Source organism: Seriola aureovittata, chromosome 15, assembly GCF_021018895.1.
Source record: "Seriola aureovittata isolate HTS-2021-v1 ecotype China chromosome 15, ASM2101889v1, whole genome shotgun sequence".
Classification (NCBI taxonomy): domain Eukaryota; kingdom Metazoa; phylum Chordata; class Actinopteri; order Carangiformes; family Carangidae; genus Seriola; species Seriola aureovittata.
In genome coordinates this window covers 3,983,899-4,004,001 of record NC_079378.1, presented here as the reverse complement: position 1 = coordinate 4,004,001, position 20,103 = coordinate 3,983,899, and the positions used below count along the sequence as shown (strand labels likewise).

The 20,103-nt window shown below is 41.4% G+C and overlaps 1 protein-coding gene across 6 annotated transcripts in view; it reads right to left on the bottom strand.

Annotated features, from left to right (window-relative positions):
* cadm1a (cell adhesion molecule 1a) overlaps window positions 1-20,103 on the bottom strand; it is a 350,946-nt gene that overhangs the window by 14,099 nt on the left and 316,744 nt on the right. For 3 of the 6 annotated variants that reach the window (XM_056397312.1, XM_056397315.1, XM_056397313.1), the window contains one exon: window positions 17,242-17,274. The exons of 2 other annotated variants lie outside the window; for them this stretch is intronic. In XM_056397312.1, the coding sequence (XP_056253287.1) occupies window positions 17,242-17,274 (33 nt within the window). Of the gene's footprint in view, window positions 1-16,673; window positions 16,820-17,241; window positions 17,275-20,103 lie in introns of those variants that run through there. One more of the 6 variants, XM_056397317.1, reaches the window with a different exon arrangement.

Genomic DNA, 20,103 nt, shown 5'->3' with positions numbered 1-20,103 from the left:
TAACTTCATAGAGACAGCAGAGCCAGGAAGTGAGAAAGAGAAGCGGCGACGGGGTCAACCAAAGTTAAAAATGAGATGATTAAAAACAATGTCATAAAATTTTGACTTCAGCAGTGACATCTCTGACTCTTACCAGTTTAATCCCCGCTTCTGAAAATGTGCCGTCTCTGATTTAAAGGCCTCATTACTTTTGATATCTGTTGAAGTAACTCGAAGAGGCCGAAAATGCTCGGGATCCAAACCAAAATTGATGCGGTAGAGGCTGAGAGATCCTGACTTTGAGTCCCTGGTGCGGGTGAAGCTCAGAGAAATCAATAGATCCTACATTACCCATAATGCAACCAACAGCATCTCCATCATAATCCACCCCAGGCCGAGAGCCCTGATAACATCAAGGTCATTTTATGTTGCTTTATGTGTAAAATTGATGCTGGGCTCCATTACGATCATGGCAGGAGATAAATTTTTGATTTACATAAGAGGAAGGTAATGTGTGATGTGTCATGAGAATAGATGTTGACTCCAGGTTGCCACGGACAACATCACTACTGAGCAACCTTGACTCTTCCATTAAACATTTAAGGGAATACAAATAGACAAAATATAATATGTGCAGCAGTTTTTGGGGTTTAAAGTTCGATGATTCTCTCACTTACTTATGTGAACAACGTAAGGAGATTTACTGCGCCGGAGTTGTGAAAATGATGAGTCGTTAGTTTCTTTAAATCAGGAGAAGTATGATTTAACGCAGACTGCATTTTAATATTTTTGAATCAATGGTAACCTCATACAAACACATAAAGACACGTGAACTCCATGTTGTGGCGAGACGTGAGCTGGTTTGCAAGTGTTTTTTCCATATTCAACATATCCTGCCTTATTTTCACATAACTTGAGGAAGAAATTGGTTTAAGCACTATATCTCAGACAAGGACACTCTGAAGAAACCTCTTCAACAGACAATATTACCAACACTGAGGCGACGGATCTGAGGGAACTCCACAGTGATGATCACTTGAGAACATGGGACGCTTAAAACAAAGAACATAAAGACTGAGGCAGCACTGGAAAAACAATTTATGGCTCCGCTGTGTATGACAGAGACGTCGAAAGGACAACAAGCTGGCGGAGTGTGACTTGATTTAAAACGGCTGCTTCCTTTGTTTTTTATGTTGAGATGTGTCATCGCAGGTTGATGCACGTTGACACATCTGAATATGGCTCTTTCCTATTATTCACATCCGCTGGGTCAATGTTTTCCACTCCCCACGTCAGCGCATCCCGGTTCCCTCACTAATGCTCTCACTGAATGTGCGGCTATGTGCATCATCGATCTTCTGTGACAGGTTCTGTACTGAATGTTTTACTTGGAATTCGATGCAATTCAGTTCAGTTTTATTTGTGTAGCGCCAAATAGCAAACATCACAAACATCCTACAGAGTCCACACGGTACAAACACGATGACCAGGCGCTCTGCTGTGTGTAGTACGCTCATATTTAAACAGTGCCTTTGTGGTAACCTTCCTTAATTGTGATTGGTCAGATCATGTGAATCCTTGTCATTGCCAGGGCTGTGTTGCCAATGAAATGCCGGAGTTAGCTGGAGTTAACCAACCAAGCAACTAGCCAACCATGACGGGGTCTCTGCCGCCACCGGGAGCTAAAATCGCCAACAAGGCGCCATTGAACACTTCCAAACAACGGGTGAAAGCATATGGACAGGAGGTCATGTCATTTTAAACTTGGCAGGGGGAAGTGTCTTCATCGTGTACCGCGGTTGCCAAGAAACACAGCTTCGACTCGGGCTCTAACATTGTGCTGTAATTAAATTAGATAATAGAGTGAAAGGCAACGAAACTTCAGTTTATCATGAATTTAAATCTTTTCTCATTCTCTAACATTTATCTTTTTTTTGCAGTGAAATGACACGTGTAATTAACACATCACTCGTATTTAATTTCAACTCACTTCCTGTTGCAACATTTGCTGCTTTTAAAATAGAAAGCTCACACCCAGCTGTGAATGGCGCTCGGGTAATCTTGGAAATGAGATTGAATATTGTCTAATCTACACCTGATACAGGTGCGTACTTTCTTTTTTTTTTTTATTTGTGGTATCCCTCATGTAATATAAACCTTTGTCCGTGTAATGAATTCCCTTTTTGGTGGCAAACAATATAACAATACAGTCAAGAGAAGAAAGCAAATGTTCCAACTCCTTCCAAAAAAATAAGCCAACCGAGTGTTATCTCCCAGGAAACCATGCACCTTGTTTTTTGTTTTTTTTCTGATGGAGGTATTCATCATTTATCTAATCAAGGCTGGTCTTCGTCCAAAATGTAATATAATTATAGGGCTGTTACTGTTCTCAGGATATTAAGCTGTATGTAGGCCACAGCTAGCTCGATAAACACCTTCTAATAATGGCTTTTAGTGGTCTCAGGAGTGACTTATCCTAACACACAGAGGACTCTCTACGGCTCCCAAGGCCAAATGAGTTTGCGGCTTGTTGCAGAGATGCACATCAGTCCTGTTAATGGGGACAGTGTTTGAAAAAAATAAAAAGAAAGAAAAAAATAAAAAGAAGCCCAGTGGAGCTTCTCTCCATCCACCAGACTGCCCTTTCTTCTCTCATGCGTGATTATCAAACACCCCCCCACCCCCCCACACACACACACACACACACACACACACACACACACACACACACACACACACCCCTCCTCCAACACTCTCCTCCCATCCCGCTGTCACTGAGCTGCCTCCAGCCTCGGCCATTTCAACAACAGCTGAAAAACTCCCCTGGATTTATGCTCGTGGTTGTGAAAAGTGGCCAGAAGCCTGGTTTGCGTGTGTGTGCATGTGTGTGTGTGTGTGTGTGTGTGTGTGTGTGTATGTTTTCAAGCTGAATGATTTCTTTTTTTTTTTTTTTTTCAGCGTGACACCAGATATCTGAGGATTCCCTTGTATTAGAAAATGTAATCTCTTGCCCTTAACAGAGATAAGGTCAAAACAACTGACTGAGTGATATGTTCATTATAAGGGAAATGTCATGACATTACTTATCATCAAAAAGCAGAAAATAAATAAAGTAAAAACGTTTTTAAACGCTCCGCAGAGAAGAATCTCGTTAAGGTCAAAGTCACAGAAATGTAAGGGGCTGATAAAAAATGGACTCCCCAAGTCAAATCCTATGTCTCCTCCGCTCTTGGCATATTGATAACAACAACAACAACAGAAGAGACTGTGTGCATCCTGATGTTGTGAGACAGAATACTATCAGTGAAATGACATCAGGGGCTTTGTGTAGATCTGTGTACACAGCAGACAGCCCTGGGTGAAGGAACCGTGCCAGGCAAATGAGGGGCTAATCCTGGAAAAGAAGCCCGAGACAATGGCTACATTTACATACATGCAGTAAACAGACCGTAGAACATCCTCTGGTCAAGGTCGTACTCAGAGATGAGCTGTTTACACGAACCTTTACTACTGTAGCTCGCCTCACTGAAGCCGACTATTTTCCATAAATCAACAAATCTAAGGATAGTTGTGATTATTTGCAGCTTCAGCAGTTTCCCCTTCGCTCCCGGAAGTCTGCAGCCAGCAGGGAACAACGTGACAGAGTGAACGACTAAAAAAAGGTTGTAGGGGACGTTCAAAAAATGTGAGTGTTCTGGTTTGTCATCACTAGGGCGAAGCTCTGGATGAATTAAGGTGACTGAAGGTGGCAGCTAAAACAAGACTTAAGGCCAGTTCAAATCTTCTTTGGTCCATGTGAGGGAAACTACACACGGGGCAGTTTGTGCCGACCGCTCATTCTCCACATTACAAAAATGAAGTGTTGTTGTGAAGAGAGTTTTTTGCGAGGAGATCCGGTGTCACATTCATAGGATTCTTTTTTGAAACAACACAAAGACAGCCGAGTGAATGTTGAACTCCCACCCTTATTCTCTTACTCTCGTTAAGCTGTTGTACATTATATCATATTTCCCCTGTTTGTCTTCCTCTTGTTCTCTTCTTCTTCTTCTTCTTCTTCTACGCATTGATTTTTATAGCGGTTGGCAAAAAAAACAAAAAAACGCAGCAGTGGATTACTGGCACCAACTTGAAAGGAGTGCCGATCTGGAATTGTGCATGCATGGAACGCCAGACCTACATAGACCGATGCAGGACACTAGACTAACAGGCTGAAGTGACAATGTTAAAATGCTGCTGTTTATCAGGAGGAATGAAGCTTTAGTGTCACTTTGGATTAAAGCCAAATGAGTAAATGTAATGTTCACCACGTAAACCAACTTGAAATTGTGACCCAGTGATGGCACTAACTGAAAGGTCTGGGGATCACCATAGTGATGACACTTCATCCAGTATTAGTAGAAGCATCGCACTCAGGACCATTGTGCAGCTTCACTGAATGAAATAATTCAAACCAGACTCCAAAGTCAAAGTTAAGTCGTGTAGAGTTGAACACTGGTGAACTTTAACATGCAAATTTGCTTGACTGACCCACTGCAAATCATCTTGACAAGGGTGACCTTTGAGGAAATGAAGAGTCCAAGAGAGTCTACTATATTAGAACCAACCAAAGCAAATGACTGCGACTGCATATCCTGTCTTTTGTGAGGAGGTGCAGGTGTATTCTCCTGGGCCACTTTCTTACGAGCCATGCCTTACCCTGGTTAATGCTAAACTACACTTCTGCAAGCTCTCACATATAGTATGCATAAAGACCGGCTGCCACCAGAGACAACAAGGAAGTGTGTAAACACTGTCAGGAAGTCTCAGAAGGACTATTATAATTGAATTCCATATAACTGTTTAATCACATCTACTTGAAGAAGAGTAACTGTGTGTTAAAAGACGTAGCTCCAAATGTGCTTGAATCAGCGTGGACATGGTCCTAATTTCTTAATTTGACACTCGCTGCACAGAACTGCGGCTGCTAACGGACAATAAATGCTTCAGAGTCGGGAGAAAAAAAAAAAAAAAAAAACAGAATTGTGTCATTATGTAAAGATGGAGGCCCAGCAGAATATTTCAGCCGTTATCCCCGTACGCCTGCTTTGTCATGCTATTTTGGACGTCTTTGAGGAGCAGTGTTGTGGCACAATCTCTGTCAGGTGTAGCAACACTGACAGTGATAATAAGATCCTTTAGCGGGGCTGAGTGCATGGTGTGGGCCTCTAATCCAAGCCTTACCTCAAAGGAAATTCAGACCAGCTTACATGCATGGATGGTGTCAGGGAAAAAAAAAAATGGAAGAGAGAAAATCTGCTCTATTCCACATACAGCTCACATTATAGCCAGAGGTTGTATCAGTGCTGCTGAAAGGGAGAGAAGCCAATGACAATGGATATCCAGGACTGGGTTTGTCTCGTTTACACAAAATACTGAGGGTATTTTCTTTTTTTTATGTGATTTTCTGACAGAAATATCCTCACAATGACAAATCCCTGGTTGTATCTTCATGAAATCAATTTGGGAAAACATTTACTCTCACTGTTTTTGCCAGAGAGGAGAGCCAACAGGAACGGTAAAGAAAATGGCAGAAGAAAGTGACCGAAAGCCTTGAAAGCATTTGCTGAGGGAGCTGGAGCTGCGAGTACAAATTAGAGAGGGAAAGAGGGAAGAAGGGGGAACACAACAGTTATTAATAATCAATTTAATTTCCTCTCAGATCTGTTTTCTTTTTCTTTTTTGGAAGACTGTTATCCATGAGCCAGATCACTGAATAAAGCTGTTGCTCCACAAAGTCTGATCAGAACATATTCCTTTTTTCTCTCTTCTCTCCACTGTCCTGTTGTCCTTCATGCCAACGCCGGCCCGGCCACGCTTAAAGTACAACCATCTCTGATGAAGGTTGCAAGACTTAGTTGCTGTCATGGCAACACCGAGCCTAAATGCAAATCATAATAGGAGAATTCAAAAAGGAAGAAGATGCAGGTCACGTGCCTTGGGATCCTACTTTGCGCTACGTTTTAATGTGGTTCAAATTACAACTCAAAACGTGTGAGAAATAATTCCAGCTTTTGAGTTCATCAGGCTGCTTACAGCTGGTATTAATACGTGTTCTTGTTATCTCTACTCTGCCTGCATTGTGATCCGTTCGCAATATACATATTAAGTAGGTGAAGCTGGCAGACTTGTCCAACCAACGTGGCCTGCTTCTCAGGTGCCATGTTGTTCAAGGATGAATGTCACGTGACAGTTACCTGGGCTACTTGTTGTTAGCCCAGCTAACTAGGTTTTCATTTACTGTAAGTAGGTAATCAGATCAGACGGATAACAATCAGCCAGCACTTTGGTTCAGACTGAAATATCTCAACAACTATGGGATGGACTGCCGTGAAATGTTTTTACAGACATTCATGTTCCCCAGAGAAAGTGTCCTGATGATTTTGATGTGCCACTGATGTTTCTTTCAGAACCACTATGAGGTTGACATTTGTGTTTTAAGCGAAATGTCTCAATAACTATTGGATGGATCGCCATGACATTTGGTGCAGACATAACATACAAGATCCCTACAGAATGACTTGTAATAGCTTTAGCGATCTCTCAGCTTTTAAATGTTTCATTACTATTGTTTATGACCAAAAACATACAAAGCTAATAACATTCCCATCAGCCTCAGCTCCACTTTGCACTTAATGCTAATGTTAGCATGTTAACATGCTAAGATAGCGAACATGATGAACACCAGGCTATACACCTGCGAAACATCATCATGTGCATGTTGTCATTGTGAGCATGTTAGCATGCTGATGTTAGCATGTAGCTCAAAGCCCCACTGTGCCTCAGAGTACAGACTCAAACTAGCTAGCTAGCTTGGCTGTAGACTTTTGGTAAAAACCTGGCTTGGATTTGCTGCATTTGCATCAGCGTTACGTGCGATGTTTTCCTTATCCAGGTAGAAAGTCCAGATACAGACTGTATGTTAATAACAGGTATAGATGTTCTTTTAGATCCACATATGAAAACATGCTGCTCTAACTAGATCACTTACAGATCACAAGTCACATGTAGTGCTGGATTTAAGGTGATCCGTATGATGGATAACAGAGCTTTGTTTTTTTTGAGATAACAACAGGATAATTATTCCGTGATCTTCACATAACAAAGCTCCATTATCTCGAACGGGATAAAAAATATTTGCAAGTTGCAAAAAAAAAAATCTGTTTTTATTGTTATTTAAATTACTGACTAAACTGAATGAACCAAAGGAACAAGGTTATCTTGGTTTCTCGAAATGCGTATGTCAGAACTGGGGTGTTGAACTAATTTAGGGCAGATTACTAACATATTTTTTTGTCGGCAATAGCACTTATGTTTATTGTCACGTTATATGTAATTACTGTAGGTAATATGCTAAATTGTTCTGGCAGGGGGTGTAAAAAGGGCTTGAGAGAGATAATGTGACAGCAGTTGGTGAGAGGCTGCTCTGATGGTGCAGGTGTTATCATTTCAGCAGGTAGCAGAGCTGGGCGACAGATGGGGATGATTGACAGCTCGGGTTAATGTGAAACTGTTTCACTGGTTTGTGTGCATCTGGTGGCTGAACACAAACAGTTCTGATAAAAGCAGGGACATTTAAAAACAGACAGACATACACGGAGATATCACCAAAATTTCCAGGTGAGATTTGCGAAAAAAAACAACACATTTTTTAACATCTTCTAATGTGGTAAATTATTCATGTACAGTATATGTGAACAAGCAATGCACAAAGACATAATGCAGTGCAATATTTTCATAATTTGGTTTGTGAATTTTTGAAATGCAGTAAAAAATAAACATGTTGCAGGATGTTTTTAATGGAGGAGGGACTTTGGGGTTGAAAACACAGGCTGCTGAGCCTGACATCTACATCTGTTCTGTATACTGTATCTTTATATCATTTGAATGAGGGTTCATATGAGTCAACAGCCAGAACAGTTTACACGTGTGTCCCCTTGTTGCCACATCCAAAATCTGTAACTGTTGTTCAGCCTGATTAAAAGCATCAGATCAACGTCACACACGAGGGGAAAAAAAAAAGAAAAAAAAAAAGATTTCACTTCCCTGATATTTCATCACTTGCCTGTTGATTTCATCATGTGAAAAGCCAGTTGGAACCTTAGAGGTTCACTTACCTTTCAGCAGGTGGTTAGGTATGAGAGGAAAAGGAGTTTTTTTGGATGGGGGGGGGGCCTGTTTGTCACCTGTCATACCCAGTTGTGAGTCTGAAACTAATTAATGCAGCATATGTGCCTCATTTGAAGACAGCCCCCCAAAGGTGGGTTCAAGCCACTGAGTGCCAGCCTGAAATACAAACACATCTATCTCTGTGTGCACACACAGAATGCCCACATACATCTTAATGGACTCCCTGTAACAAAGAGCTCTTTTCTGTGCTACAAACCATCCTTCTTTCCTACAGGCGAGAACCCGGCCTCTTCTCACTTAAAATCATGAGTGAGTGGAGAGTGAATGTGGAAAGCAAGTCGACAACTCCATTTTGTTGTATTTCTGCAGTGACTCAGTTGCACCACCCCGATGACTCCCCTGCCCTCGTGAGAGAATTCATCAAATTCTGTAACTTTTCTTTCCAAAAAAAAAAAACACCTTTCAGTTATTCCACATATTTGTTGACTGCAGAAATACTGCTTTTGTGTCAATGCTGCAAAAAGCATTGGATTAAAAATCTAAGTTTCCACTCTGTTTACACCTTTATGATATGAACACTACATGTCCTAGCTCGCCTAGCCGTATATTGATTATAAATAAGTAAGGCTGCTCAGAAAGTTGTCATGTTCAGTGGTTTAATCCATGTTTTATAGGAGATCTTCATGAAAAGAGAAAGCTTTATGCAACTTTAAATTGCTTAGGGTTTTTTTGGCTCAAGGTTTTCATTAATTAATTAATTCATTCATTAGCCATACTGCTTATCCTTTTTAAGGGTCTCGGTCTCTTTAATATAAATTGATGGAGGGGAACATAAAACATGTTAATGGGACGTTCTGAGCTTGAATAAAGTCAAAAACAAAAAACAGAAACAAACTTTCACAGATTTCGTCTCTGCTCTAGTTTTTGTTCTATTTAATCTCATTTATTCCCATCATGTTTTGGGTAATGTAAAAAGAATGTGAGAAATTTGCTGGTGTCTGTCATTTAATCCTGAGCCGTATTTTTCACTTACTTATATTTCTTTGCATTTTGGTGAATTTGCACAATAGAAAAGCATCATAATTAGCTGCTAGCACTTCCTGTTTGACACTTTAACCACCTGCTTCTGATACTGAAGAAAACGTCATAATTTAACGACAGAGTTCCCAGGGGAATTTCTTTTTTTTTTTTTTTACATGATTTCTAAACAGATGTGTGGATGTCAATTCCACTGATTCCACCATTATGTTCCCTATTTGTTCAGTTGTTACGGAGGCGTGACGTGTTCGACGGGCTGAGGTACCCCGGGTTTAACCGAGGCCAAAACCATCTCGTCATCATCAAACCAACAAATTTGTTTGTGTGCACACAATCATCAAACTCATGTTGCGGCTGTCAAGAACATGCTGCTGTGTCCCTTTAACCTACCAATATGTCACGTAGCCGGTGAGGTTGGCAGTGCCATCTGTCCCACTGATAGTCAGTCAACCCGAGATCACCTGTGCGCCGCGGCCTCTGAAGGCTGCAGCAGCTCAGTCTTCTACTTAAGAAGCTGGCATTTGAAATTTGGCCAAATTTTCAAAAAACACGTCTTTCTAAACTGGTTTCATACTCACAAAGGTCCACACAAGCCCACACATCAAACACACAACAGAGATAAACTTCTCCATTAACAAAATACTTCACAAAGTTGCCTGATGGCAATTTGGCACATTGTGTCCTTATCATTTAATGAATGCCTTGTCTCTTTAATGACATCCAAATGTGACAGCTTAGTCCTTGGATTAAAGAGAAACGTCCTGTGCTTCACCTCCCACAGTCCCACCGTGAGCAAAGTGGCCATTAAACTGCTGTATTCCCCTCCACTACTACATCTCTGAGCGCCGCTCAATTATCCCACTACTTTCGCACGCTCGCTGACAGCCGTGTTGGCAGGTGTGTCCTTTCCAGATGTGCTCTCTCTGCTCGGATGGGAAATTAGTCAGCGCAGCTAGCCATCAGCTAAAGCAACTGACACCTTCCACCAACGTGCCCTTTCATTACGAGCGAGAAGACGGAAGTGAAATGAGAGGAACGAGCGCTGGTTGAACAACCGCCACCAAAATGCTGGCACTGGCGGGGAGTTGATTTACCTCACGCAGTTTACATGATGACAGGAGGAAATCCTCCACAAAGCAAAGCCTTGATTATTGAGTGCGGTGTTGACAAGCGCTACTGTCTCACAATGCAGCTGAACAAAAGTGACAAAAGTAGTGGTCAGTGGCGCAATAGCTCCCACTCAGAAACACGAAACAAGTAATGAATCCTTGTGGAAGCTTTTTTTTACTGGCTCCTCTGGTATTTTTAACTTTGAAATGCTCCAGAGTCACAGTTTGATTTATGTAGGTGCAAGCATTGTGTACTGTACTGAGCAACTGCCAGAGTAGTGCGCCATTAAAAAGGTGTGAAATTTACAGTACGCTAATGAGGATTTGTCGCAATTCCACTAAAACAAGATTCTTCTCATGAGCCATCAAAAAAGTAAATATATTCTTAACATTTCTATTTCTCTTCATATTTATTGATGCTTCCTTTCTGAAGAAATTTGCATACATGATGGTCCCTGCAAACAGGAAATGGTTTGCTACCATGTCAACTATCAGTTTTAAAAGGCCATAACATGTTGCTTGCTGTGGAGGAATGAAAATATTAACAATTAAGAATTAAGTAAGAATACTGACTCTAAAATTTTCAAAACTGGCATGAAAAAGCCTCACCGTATAATTTGTGTGTTCATTTTAGATTTAGTTAGATTTAGTTCTTTTCGTTCCCTAGGCAACACAAATGACGTGTGCTTCTGAACGCCTGAACGCTTCATGTTCTTTGAAGAGTTATTTTTGCTCTGATGAAGCCTGTATTGGTCAAAATTTGTAAGGTGATAATAAAGCAAGGCTTTGAAATCAACTCGTTAGCTCCTTCCCTTATAATGAGTTGCAATAGCTTTAGTCATCTCTGCTATTCTAGTGTATGAGCATTTTTGTTTTGCATCAACGCCTTTAACTCTTTGGTGAAAAAATGACTTTGTGCCACAAGAGCTTCCAAGAGGCAGAAGTGCAACGGTGTTTATCCAACATGCATAATAAAATCAGTCATTATGGCTGAGTTTTTACAGTTTCTGGGTCTCTCTCTCATTTCAGCATCAGAGCTAAAGCTTAATTTATAAGAACAAAATGTGTCAGCACCCTCTCCTCCAGTCCACTGGCAGCTCATCTCAGAGCCTCCTCTTTCCTCTGCTGCATGGTTAATTTGTTCCTTCCTGCCCTCCGTGCCTCTTCCCCTGTACCTGGCCTATTTTAGAGGGAAGTGGACAATCTTGGGAAGAACCTTCGAGCTCAATAGTGTCTCAGCCTCCTCTCCCTTTTTAGTCACGACAAGCGGGGCATCACTATGGCAACAACATTTGAGAGGCTATCGGGAGCCTGCCGGTCAGTCCAGCAGGCTCTGACTCGGTGGCACTCACCGGTCATGCATGTACAGACAGGAATTAGCATTTTTGTAAAAAAGAAAAAAGAAAAAAAAACATTTGGGTTTTTTGAGATTGTCCTGTTGACACCAAAATTGTTAATTATAATTTTAAATATAACACTTAAAAGGAGCACCAAATGAAGTGCACTTAACTTTCTGAATTGATTTAGCTCGAAATTATCACAAATAATTGTTTTAAAATACAAGTTGTGCAGTTAGTGATGGTGTCGACAACGTGGAGACTTCAGGTTTTGGGATCTGACCGAGTTCCTGGTTGTAAAAACAGTAAAACCAGTTAGTGCTCATGACAGAAAGAATATAAACGTATGTCCGCACAATCTGACAGTTTGCAGTTGGTTTGTTTTCCTTGTTTGTGCTATGTGCAGATTTCTCATACACAAGGAAAAGAAAGGAAATGAGGAAGGCCTACTGCTGCACGAGACACTTAATACCCGTGTTCATGGTAATGAAGGAACAGTGACACATCATTGTGTTTTTAATAGGTTTTTAACAACAAAGGAAAGCTGTGGCAAACAGGAAAAATATGCTATTTGACAATTTGGCTACAGACAATACTTGACTGGCTCAATTCAGTGTTGGTTTTGGTCTTTTCAAGTGATTTCCTAAAAGTAACAAAAGCATCATCAGACCTATTTGTAATTATGAATTATATTCTTAAAATGATTGAAATCAGAGCACTGAACAGCTGCGTGTACACACAGGTGTCACAGTAACCAGGTAACTGCGTGCACACACACACTCTGACTCCCTGCCCGTCTCCAGTTACCTGCTTTCCTGTTTGCATGTAAACATATTCCTGGTCAGGGCGGAGGCAACACTTACAACGGTCTACTCTCGTTTTATGGTTACATTTATATGCATTGCTATCTGTCTCTCATTCACACACACACACACACACATACACACACACACACACACACACACACACACACACACTTGATCGTACATCGAGCCCTGTGATGAGTGGATGTGAACCTCTTCCTCCTGAGCCACGGCCGCTCCTTGATTATTTTGATTAAGTGTGCCAGTTAGTCAGAACTGTTAAGAATATTGACGACTGTTAATGCAACCTATTGACGTGCTTTAATCAAACTTATCAGTTATTATTATCATTAGCTGCTGCTGTGTTGCCATGGTATCGGGTCCGTGGCCCTTGATAAACAAATTAAGCAGCTACGAAAGTGTTGTTACAGCCTCTGTGCGGTTTGCTCTGTTGATTCTTTAATCTCATAACTTTCCTGACTATAGCCCGCCCGCTGTAACTCCCTGTCTCCGGGGAGAGAAGTTGTTCATGTTATTATCATTGTGTTGCCAGTAACTGATTCATCAGTGTCAATACTCATTGATTCTGGGCTTCAAATCCAAGTCACTACAAAGTGATTCATTTATTGAGCTACTGTTTATATTTAGTATTCAGGACCTGTCCTCAGGACTGTGTGCAGATGGGTCCTGTTTGTTTTATATCTGTTAAAGTGAAACTCTTTAAACTGTGACGTATTAGCAAATGTGCAAGCGATACGGGAAAATTTGGGTTAGAGTTTAGGGTTAAGCCAGTGTGGGATATATGTATATATTTATATCTATAAAAAACTAAATGTGTCAAAGCTTGAGTTTTTTTACAATGACATTTAATGTGTGAAGCTCATTTTGCAAAGACAGAGAGAGACTGGCTCTGAATGAACAAGACTAACTTCACCTGTAAGTGAATTACATTTATGTTTGACGCTGACCTTGGTGACTCTTACAGTAAATAACATCCTATTCTCACTTTTACAGATGGTTTTATTTCACCCCCACAAAGCAGCTGCATTCTTGCTCGGCAGTGATTTCAGAACAAAGCGGTTTTAACCTTCAAAAGACACAAACACGATTCATCTGATGTAGAAAAATGCGATCGATATGTTGGGAGTTTGTATTTAGGGTTACAGCTGCTGACTACTGTAAGGGGGAAAAAAAACAGTTTGTCAACTACAAATAACAAACTGCCTGATATTTCCACTGGAAGCTGAGTTTCACATCAGCATAAGCCTCGTGGAATAAATGAATGTTAATTATATTGAAATATTCAATACAACACCTGAACCTTCCACTAATGTATATTCACCAAATAGCATGTGCTTATTAATGAAATCCCACTTTCATCAATCCACTGTGTCAAATCCATTCATCTGCTTTTAGCCCTTCTCCCTTTGCCCTTTTCATGAGAAGGAAACATTGGATGTGAATATTCCTTTTTTTTTTTTTTTTTTTGTTTCTAAACAAATCAAAACGATGCATGAATGCTGCGTTATGAAGCGGCGCAGTCCTGATACCTGCTCCTCTAACATTTACCGTGAACAGGAGATGTAAACAAAGGTTGAGAAAACATCATAGGCAGGAAGTGGTTATAAGCTGTGAACACAACACTGACATATTATTGTCTTTTTATCAGTTGATATTGTGCACTTGACAACAAACAGTTGCTTATTTACACATCCAGCAGTTATGGAGCATCATTATCATTCGCTTAGAGTCGCGCTTCAGGCCACCTGCTGAATGTAAGTCGAGTATTCCCTCTGTTTTTAGCTCTTGTTTTTGGTCTCTACCAACCCCTGAGGAAAACATCTGGCTATTTAGCTGCTAAATGCTACACTATGTTGATCAGCTTGTCTCTAACTGTGTCTGCCTGTTGTTTTGTGCAGAGCGGGGAGTGTACACTTGGCTTTTTAGAGCTTTCTCTCTGCAAACAGCTGCCTGCTGAAATTTCTGCTACGAGCGTGAACCTGAACAGTGAAATTGCGGGCCAGGCAGCTAAACAATGAGCTGAAACTCACTATAAAGCTCCATAAAGCAGAGGACAGCTCCAGATTTGTGTGATAATTCACTGAACATTGGCGTCACATGTACAGTAAATCGCCAGATGCAGTGTCTGGCATACTGGGCTGCAATTTCAGAGCTTTGGATATATATTTAAGACAAGACACATGACTAATTATTCTACTTTAATCTAAAGAGTCACTTTTAGCAGTTTGATCAACTCAGTTTCATTCTGTATGATTATTTTGAACTCTGTCTATCTGATCTATATTGAATTCAGTTCAGGCAGCTGAAGGTATTTACAAGCTCCAACCTGAAAGTTCCTTCTTAAATGCATCATAAAGGATGATCTGAAGATGCTTCACACAGCTTCTGTCCCGCTGCTGTTCACTGCATTTAGTCCAAAGCATCATCTAGTAAAACTTCCAGTAACTATAAATATCACATTCCTGATGCATCACTGCAGTTAATTACTAACATTTAAAAAATGATTATGAGCTGAGACACAACATCTGGGGCAACCATTCAAAAACTCATAAACACAACTCACAAAAAGAAGAATAAAGCATCTGTGCCGTGGCCAACACAAGCTGCCAACCTCATTTACGAGGGGGGAGACCTCGCCACTGCTGCAGGCGTGTCAACACCATGTCAGCTGGCACTTCAGCCGCCTGGTATCCCACTAGGATCGCTGCGATCTCTTCAGCACGCCGACTTATGCTGATGACCATTAAATAAATCTATTCATGCAAAGATTACAAAATGTTTTGGGTATCGTGATGAAATTACTATATTAAAGCTTTATGGAGGCAAAGTGTTTTTATTAGATTGTCTTATGCAGTAAGGCACTTTAAAACTCTTATCAGGCCACTTCAAACCTACAACTGAGAGATTTTCATAATGACATTTGGACCTGGATTATTCTTGTTCAGTTTCCTTCTTTCAATTAAAAACGAATAAAAGTGTCGTATTAAAAAAATCGAATTAAATCATCTATGATATTGCATAGGGATTGGACTGTAAATATATAATTTCTAATATGTGATGCTGACCCGCAAACCCAGAGTGGGGATACTTCTCTTTTACAAAGGTGTTTTCACTGTCATATAATCATCCACTGCAAATTATACTGTGTTCCCACACAACTATAGTACAATACAATAAGTATGGCAGTATAAGCTATCTTCAAACGTAAAGGTCTGTCACTGACATCGCCCGTGGGAATTGATATTTGTATTCACATCGTGCTCTTCACTAACAGTTTCAACCTGCAGCCACATCACATGCAACAGTCACGCTCAGGAGACTGAGAACAGTGCACGTTGGAAACCTTCCATGGGGTGAAAGGTGAAATAACTCAGCCAGTCAATCAGCTACGTTTCACAATTTCTGAAACAGATTCTCCATGCATCACTTTTAACCATGGCTCATAATAAAAAACACACACACACAGTAAACCATCAGCACAATACGGAGGTGCACAGATCCCTCCATCCCTCACTAATGCACATCTGCTTAAATTCCAAACCTTAGTGTAAACTCTTCGGTGCAAGACGTGCTCCGTCTCACGCCACACAATGTAAAAATGATTCAAATTGCACGAGAAGAGAGAATAATTTTCCCATCTCAGAGACGTCTCTACCATTTATATAATCAATCTGGTTCGACTGACAGGTGTGAGAGACGACAGCGTCTAATGGAGACGGTTATGTTCTTTACACCTCACACTGCTCAACAACCCCTGAGCCCATCTGGCTCTGTCTTGTGCTCTGATCCAGTCTGACCATCCAGTGTAAAAAAAAACAAACAAAACAAGTGATGTAAATGTAAATGTAAATGTGAGTGCTTCTGGAAGGCAAGGCTGGATTACCAACCAGGCATGGTAGGAATTTGCCCTGGGGTCCCAGACCCTCTTGATTTGTGGTAATTGTTTGTCTTGTCCACCTGTGTGAGACTTTATGTGATTCATATACGTGATACAATGTTGTTAAATTACCACAAACAAAAGGTTAACAGGGGCCCATTTTTTGCTCTGCAGACCCCTAATTTGCTCATTACAACAGCTGAGCAAAGTCAGTTGCAAATTTTCCGATGGAGCAAAACAGAGCTTTTTAGAAAGCTTGCGACCACACATGAACATGAATTTGTTCCCACAAATTATGAAACTACAAAATAATAATAATAAAAAAAGAGAGATGCAAATTAGGCAAAATGAGAAAATGATGTTTATCATCTTCATTCAAATTAATGAAAACGGGTAGATGAAGTCTATTTTTGCCTCCACACAAAATCATTTCATGCTGTCGATATAATCAGTCCTGGCCTCAGAGTGGGTTATATTCCTGTGTGGCACCTTCAGGGAAACAGAGTAATTGGTTAGTTGGAGCAACCATTTCAGAAGTGCAGTTCCAGAGAGCTGAATTCTTGGAAGAAATAAAAAAAAAAAAAAAAAAAAAAGGGTGTTTATGCTACGCCTGGCTCAGTGCAGCGACAGTGGTACAAACATCTCTGTGGCACAATTAATGCAACAAAAATAAAATGTAGCCTGGCTGTTGCTTGGCAGGCTGCTGAGTGGCATCAAAAGACATATCAGCAGTATGATCAATAAATGACTGATACCAGGGACACAGCTCACATTTCCAGGCTGGGCAGCCCGAAACAATGACGTCTGCTGTGCAACAATAAAAGTAGGCATGCTGCAGAGACAGGATACACTTTAAAAAGATAAAATAAAATAAAAAAAAGAGACATAAAGAGGAAAGTAGAGATACCAACCATGAGCTGCGGGTTCAGTGCTGGGCGCAGTGTCTGAGCACACAAGGAGAAGACATGGCAGTTGTGGAGGGAGGTGTGGAACAGGAGGAACAGCATGCAAATAAAGAAGAAATGGGGGAAGGAGGCAGGGAGGGAGTGGGGCAGGGGGAGAAAACAAATGACACCCATAAGCAAGCATTCAGAAGACCAGAACATGACAAAAGACATAAGGCTTAAGGGAAATCAAAGGGAACCAAAGGCAGTGCAGAGATAAACAAAAGCTTGCACACACACACACACACACACACACACACACACACACACAAACACACACTTTCCGCTGCACACGCCGGACGGTTCATTCAGAGGGGAGCGTGGCTACTGACGGAGATATGGACGAAACTATTATCACGTACTGCTGGCAGCCTCTGTGTGGAGACAAGACAAACTATCAAGAGGAAATAATTGTGCAGCTGTCCTAATTTAACAGTGTATGACTTGGAAAACACTTGACTGACTGTTTACAGCGGAGAGAGTCTTACATGGCAGCTGCTCAAGGAAAGTTCGAAGAAAAGCGTCGAGCTGAGTTGCCGGGATGGTTTGATGACACTTACCACTTTAATCCACGACTTTTCGAAGACCTACTTTCTAATTTGAAATGGAGTTTTCCGTGGTGGGCCTTCCTTAGGTTGCTGATGTTGCATTTTATTATAATGACTACCCCTTAATTTGTTGTGGCTGGTGCAGACACTCCACATCCACCATAGATGTGAGCATTTCAGAAAAGTGGACGTGACTGAGTGTTAAAAAAAAACTCTCAACTGCAGCCCTCCCTTCCCCTCTCCATTATGCCATCATAAAAAAGGGGGTTTTGGAAGCTATTAGATGATCTTTTAAGTGCTTGGTTTTGAGCAAATTCCGACTCTGTCGAGAACCTTTGAGTCTCCACAGATACATCTGCTGCACAGTTAAAGACAACAAGTTACCATAATGCGTTTTTAGGAATTTTGTGGCTGCCACTCACATGTAAAATATAACTGACCAAAAAATTGTATAGCACATTTTCTTAGCTCCGTGACTGCATGGTGGAGTTGCACATGTGTTGTTCCTAAAGTTATTTAAATGGTAAATTCATAGCTTTTTATACGGCTTGGAGCAGATACATAATCTTGAAATGACTGAGGCCGTGTGTTAAAAACACTTCACAGGCAGATGCTAACCCACCAACAATGTTTGAAAACATGCGTTGCCCTAAGTGTCTATCATGGCAGGTCTGCATTGAAGTGTCAACCTTTTAACACGGTAAAAGCACCGAAATGAATGTGAAATGATAAAAACAACATTTGCTCAGGTCTGGAGAGGAAGTCGTGTCGGAGTAAGACAGTTTTAACAGCCGCTATTTAATTTCAAGAGGCTGAATGTGCGTTAGTCTGCCCTGCACTTCCCTGACTGTCTGTGTCTTGACAGCTTACAGGCAAAGACAGACAGATGTTTGTGTGAGAGAGAGAGAGAGAGAGAGAGAGAGAGAGACTGCTGCTCAGTGCTAATGTGTAATTGTTTGGGGAGCAGAAGGCCAATGCCACACCTCGGCTCTGTACCGCCACAGGCTGAGGGTGCAGGGAGCAATCTCACAAGGTGAGACTGTATCAGGTCCGTCTTGGCATTTCCGAAGCCTCTTGAGGATCCATTTCTTGACAAGGTCCTTAAGTTGCTGAGACATGTGAGTGTGAAATAACACCACAGGCCAGTCATTAGACAGTTTCTTGGTATTTTTTGGATAAAGCATACCTCTGTAGAAATGCTGTTAGAGGCATGTGTTTGTTGTAGTGTGCTGCTGCAAAGCGAGGTTGGCGAGTTAAATTTGGCCTTAACCCAGGCTTTATGTCTGGAAGTTCAGTTCAGAGGCTAAATACAAACCTCGAACAACACGAAACTCCTAGCAACCGATAGGATCCTCGTTACAGGATCCCGCCGTAGATTCTACAGCCGTATTGGTGATTACACCTGTTTTCCCAATATTTTAATTAATAAATAATCATACCTGGTACAGAGGAGTTGGGACAGTACTTGAGCCATGACTCTCTAGTTCATGCAAACACAAGTACAGGAAAGAAAAGCAGACTGAGAAAGGTCTTTATCCATTAAGAGACAATGGGGAAATGACTGGAGGCTTTTTTTTATTTTGATGGAATTCAACATTTTTCAACAGAACAGTCAGCAACCACTTCTCTGACCCGGCCATGAAGCAGAGCAACGTCATCTCCGAGGAAAACAACGGCCTCCTTTGTCATATCTCTGCCGCCGCTTGAAGATGCTAATGTACCGGTGTTCATTGGTATAAAAATGATGAACGCAGCCTCTGTCCCCTGCAAGCCTCAGTCAATACAAAGGCAGCATGGCCCGCTAACCCTCATTACACCGTGGGTGGCCCATGTGGCGATGTGGGACCATTCAGTATGTCTGCTGGTGAGTGATTGCTTGTACATTTCTGAGCAGCCTCCTCCTCCTCCTCCTCCTCGTCAACCATCTCTAACTACACAGGTCAGGCACATGGGAAGTGTCCTTGCTTGACATTCACAGATATGATGTGGACACAGCTTCATGACTAGTTACCACGCTTCCGATGAGCCCTTTGGAGACTCGCTGTGACATGACATCCAGCTCAACATGCGGAGATAACTGCATGTCAATCATAATTATATTGGCAGAAATGCATTAGGTGGAACCCTGCGGTACTGGAAATGCCAACAGACTGCTGGGTGTCCCCGCTGGCTGCTAGATTACTTTTTTTTTTTTGTTGGATCCACTTTTTCTGACCTGCCTTCTCTACTCCGGCTTTAGTTTGTGATTTCCGAGTTTTTCCATCCCCCACTGAGCTCCGCT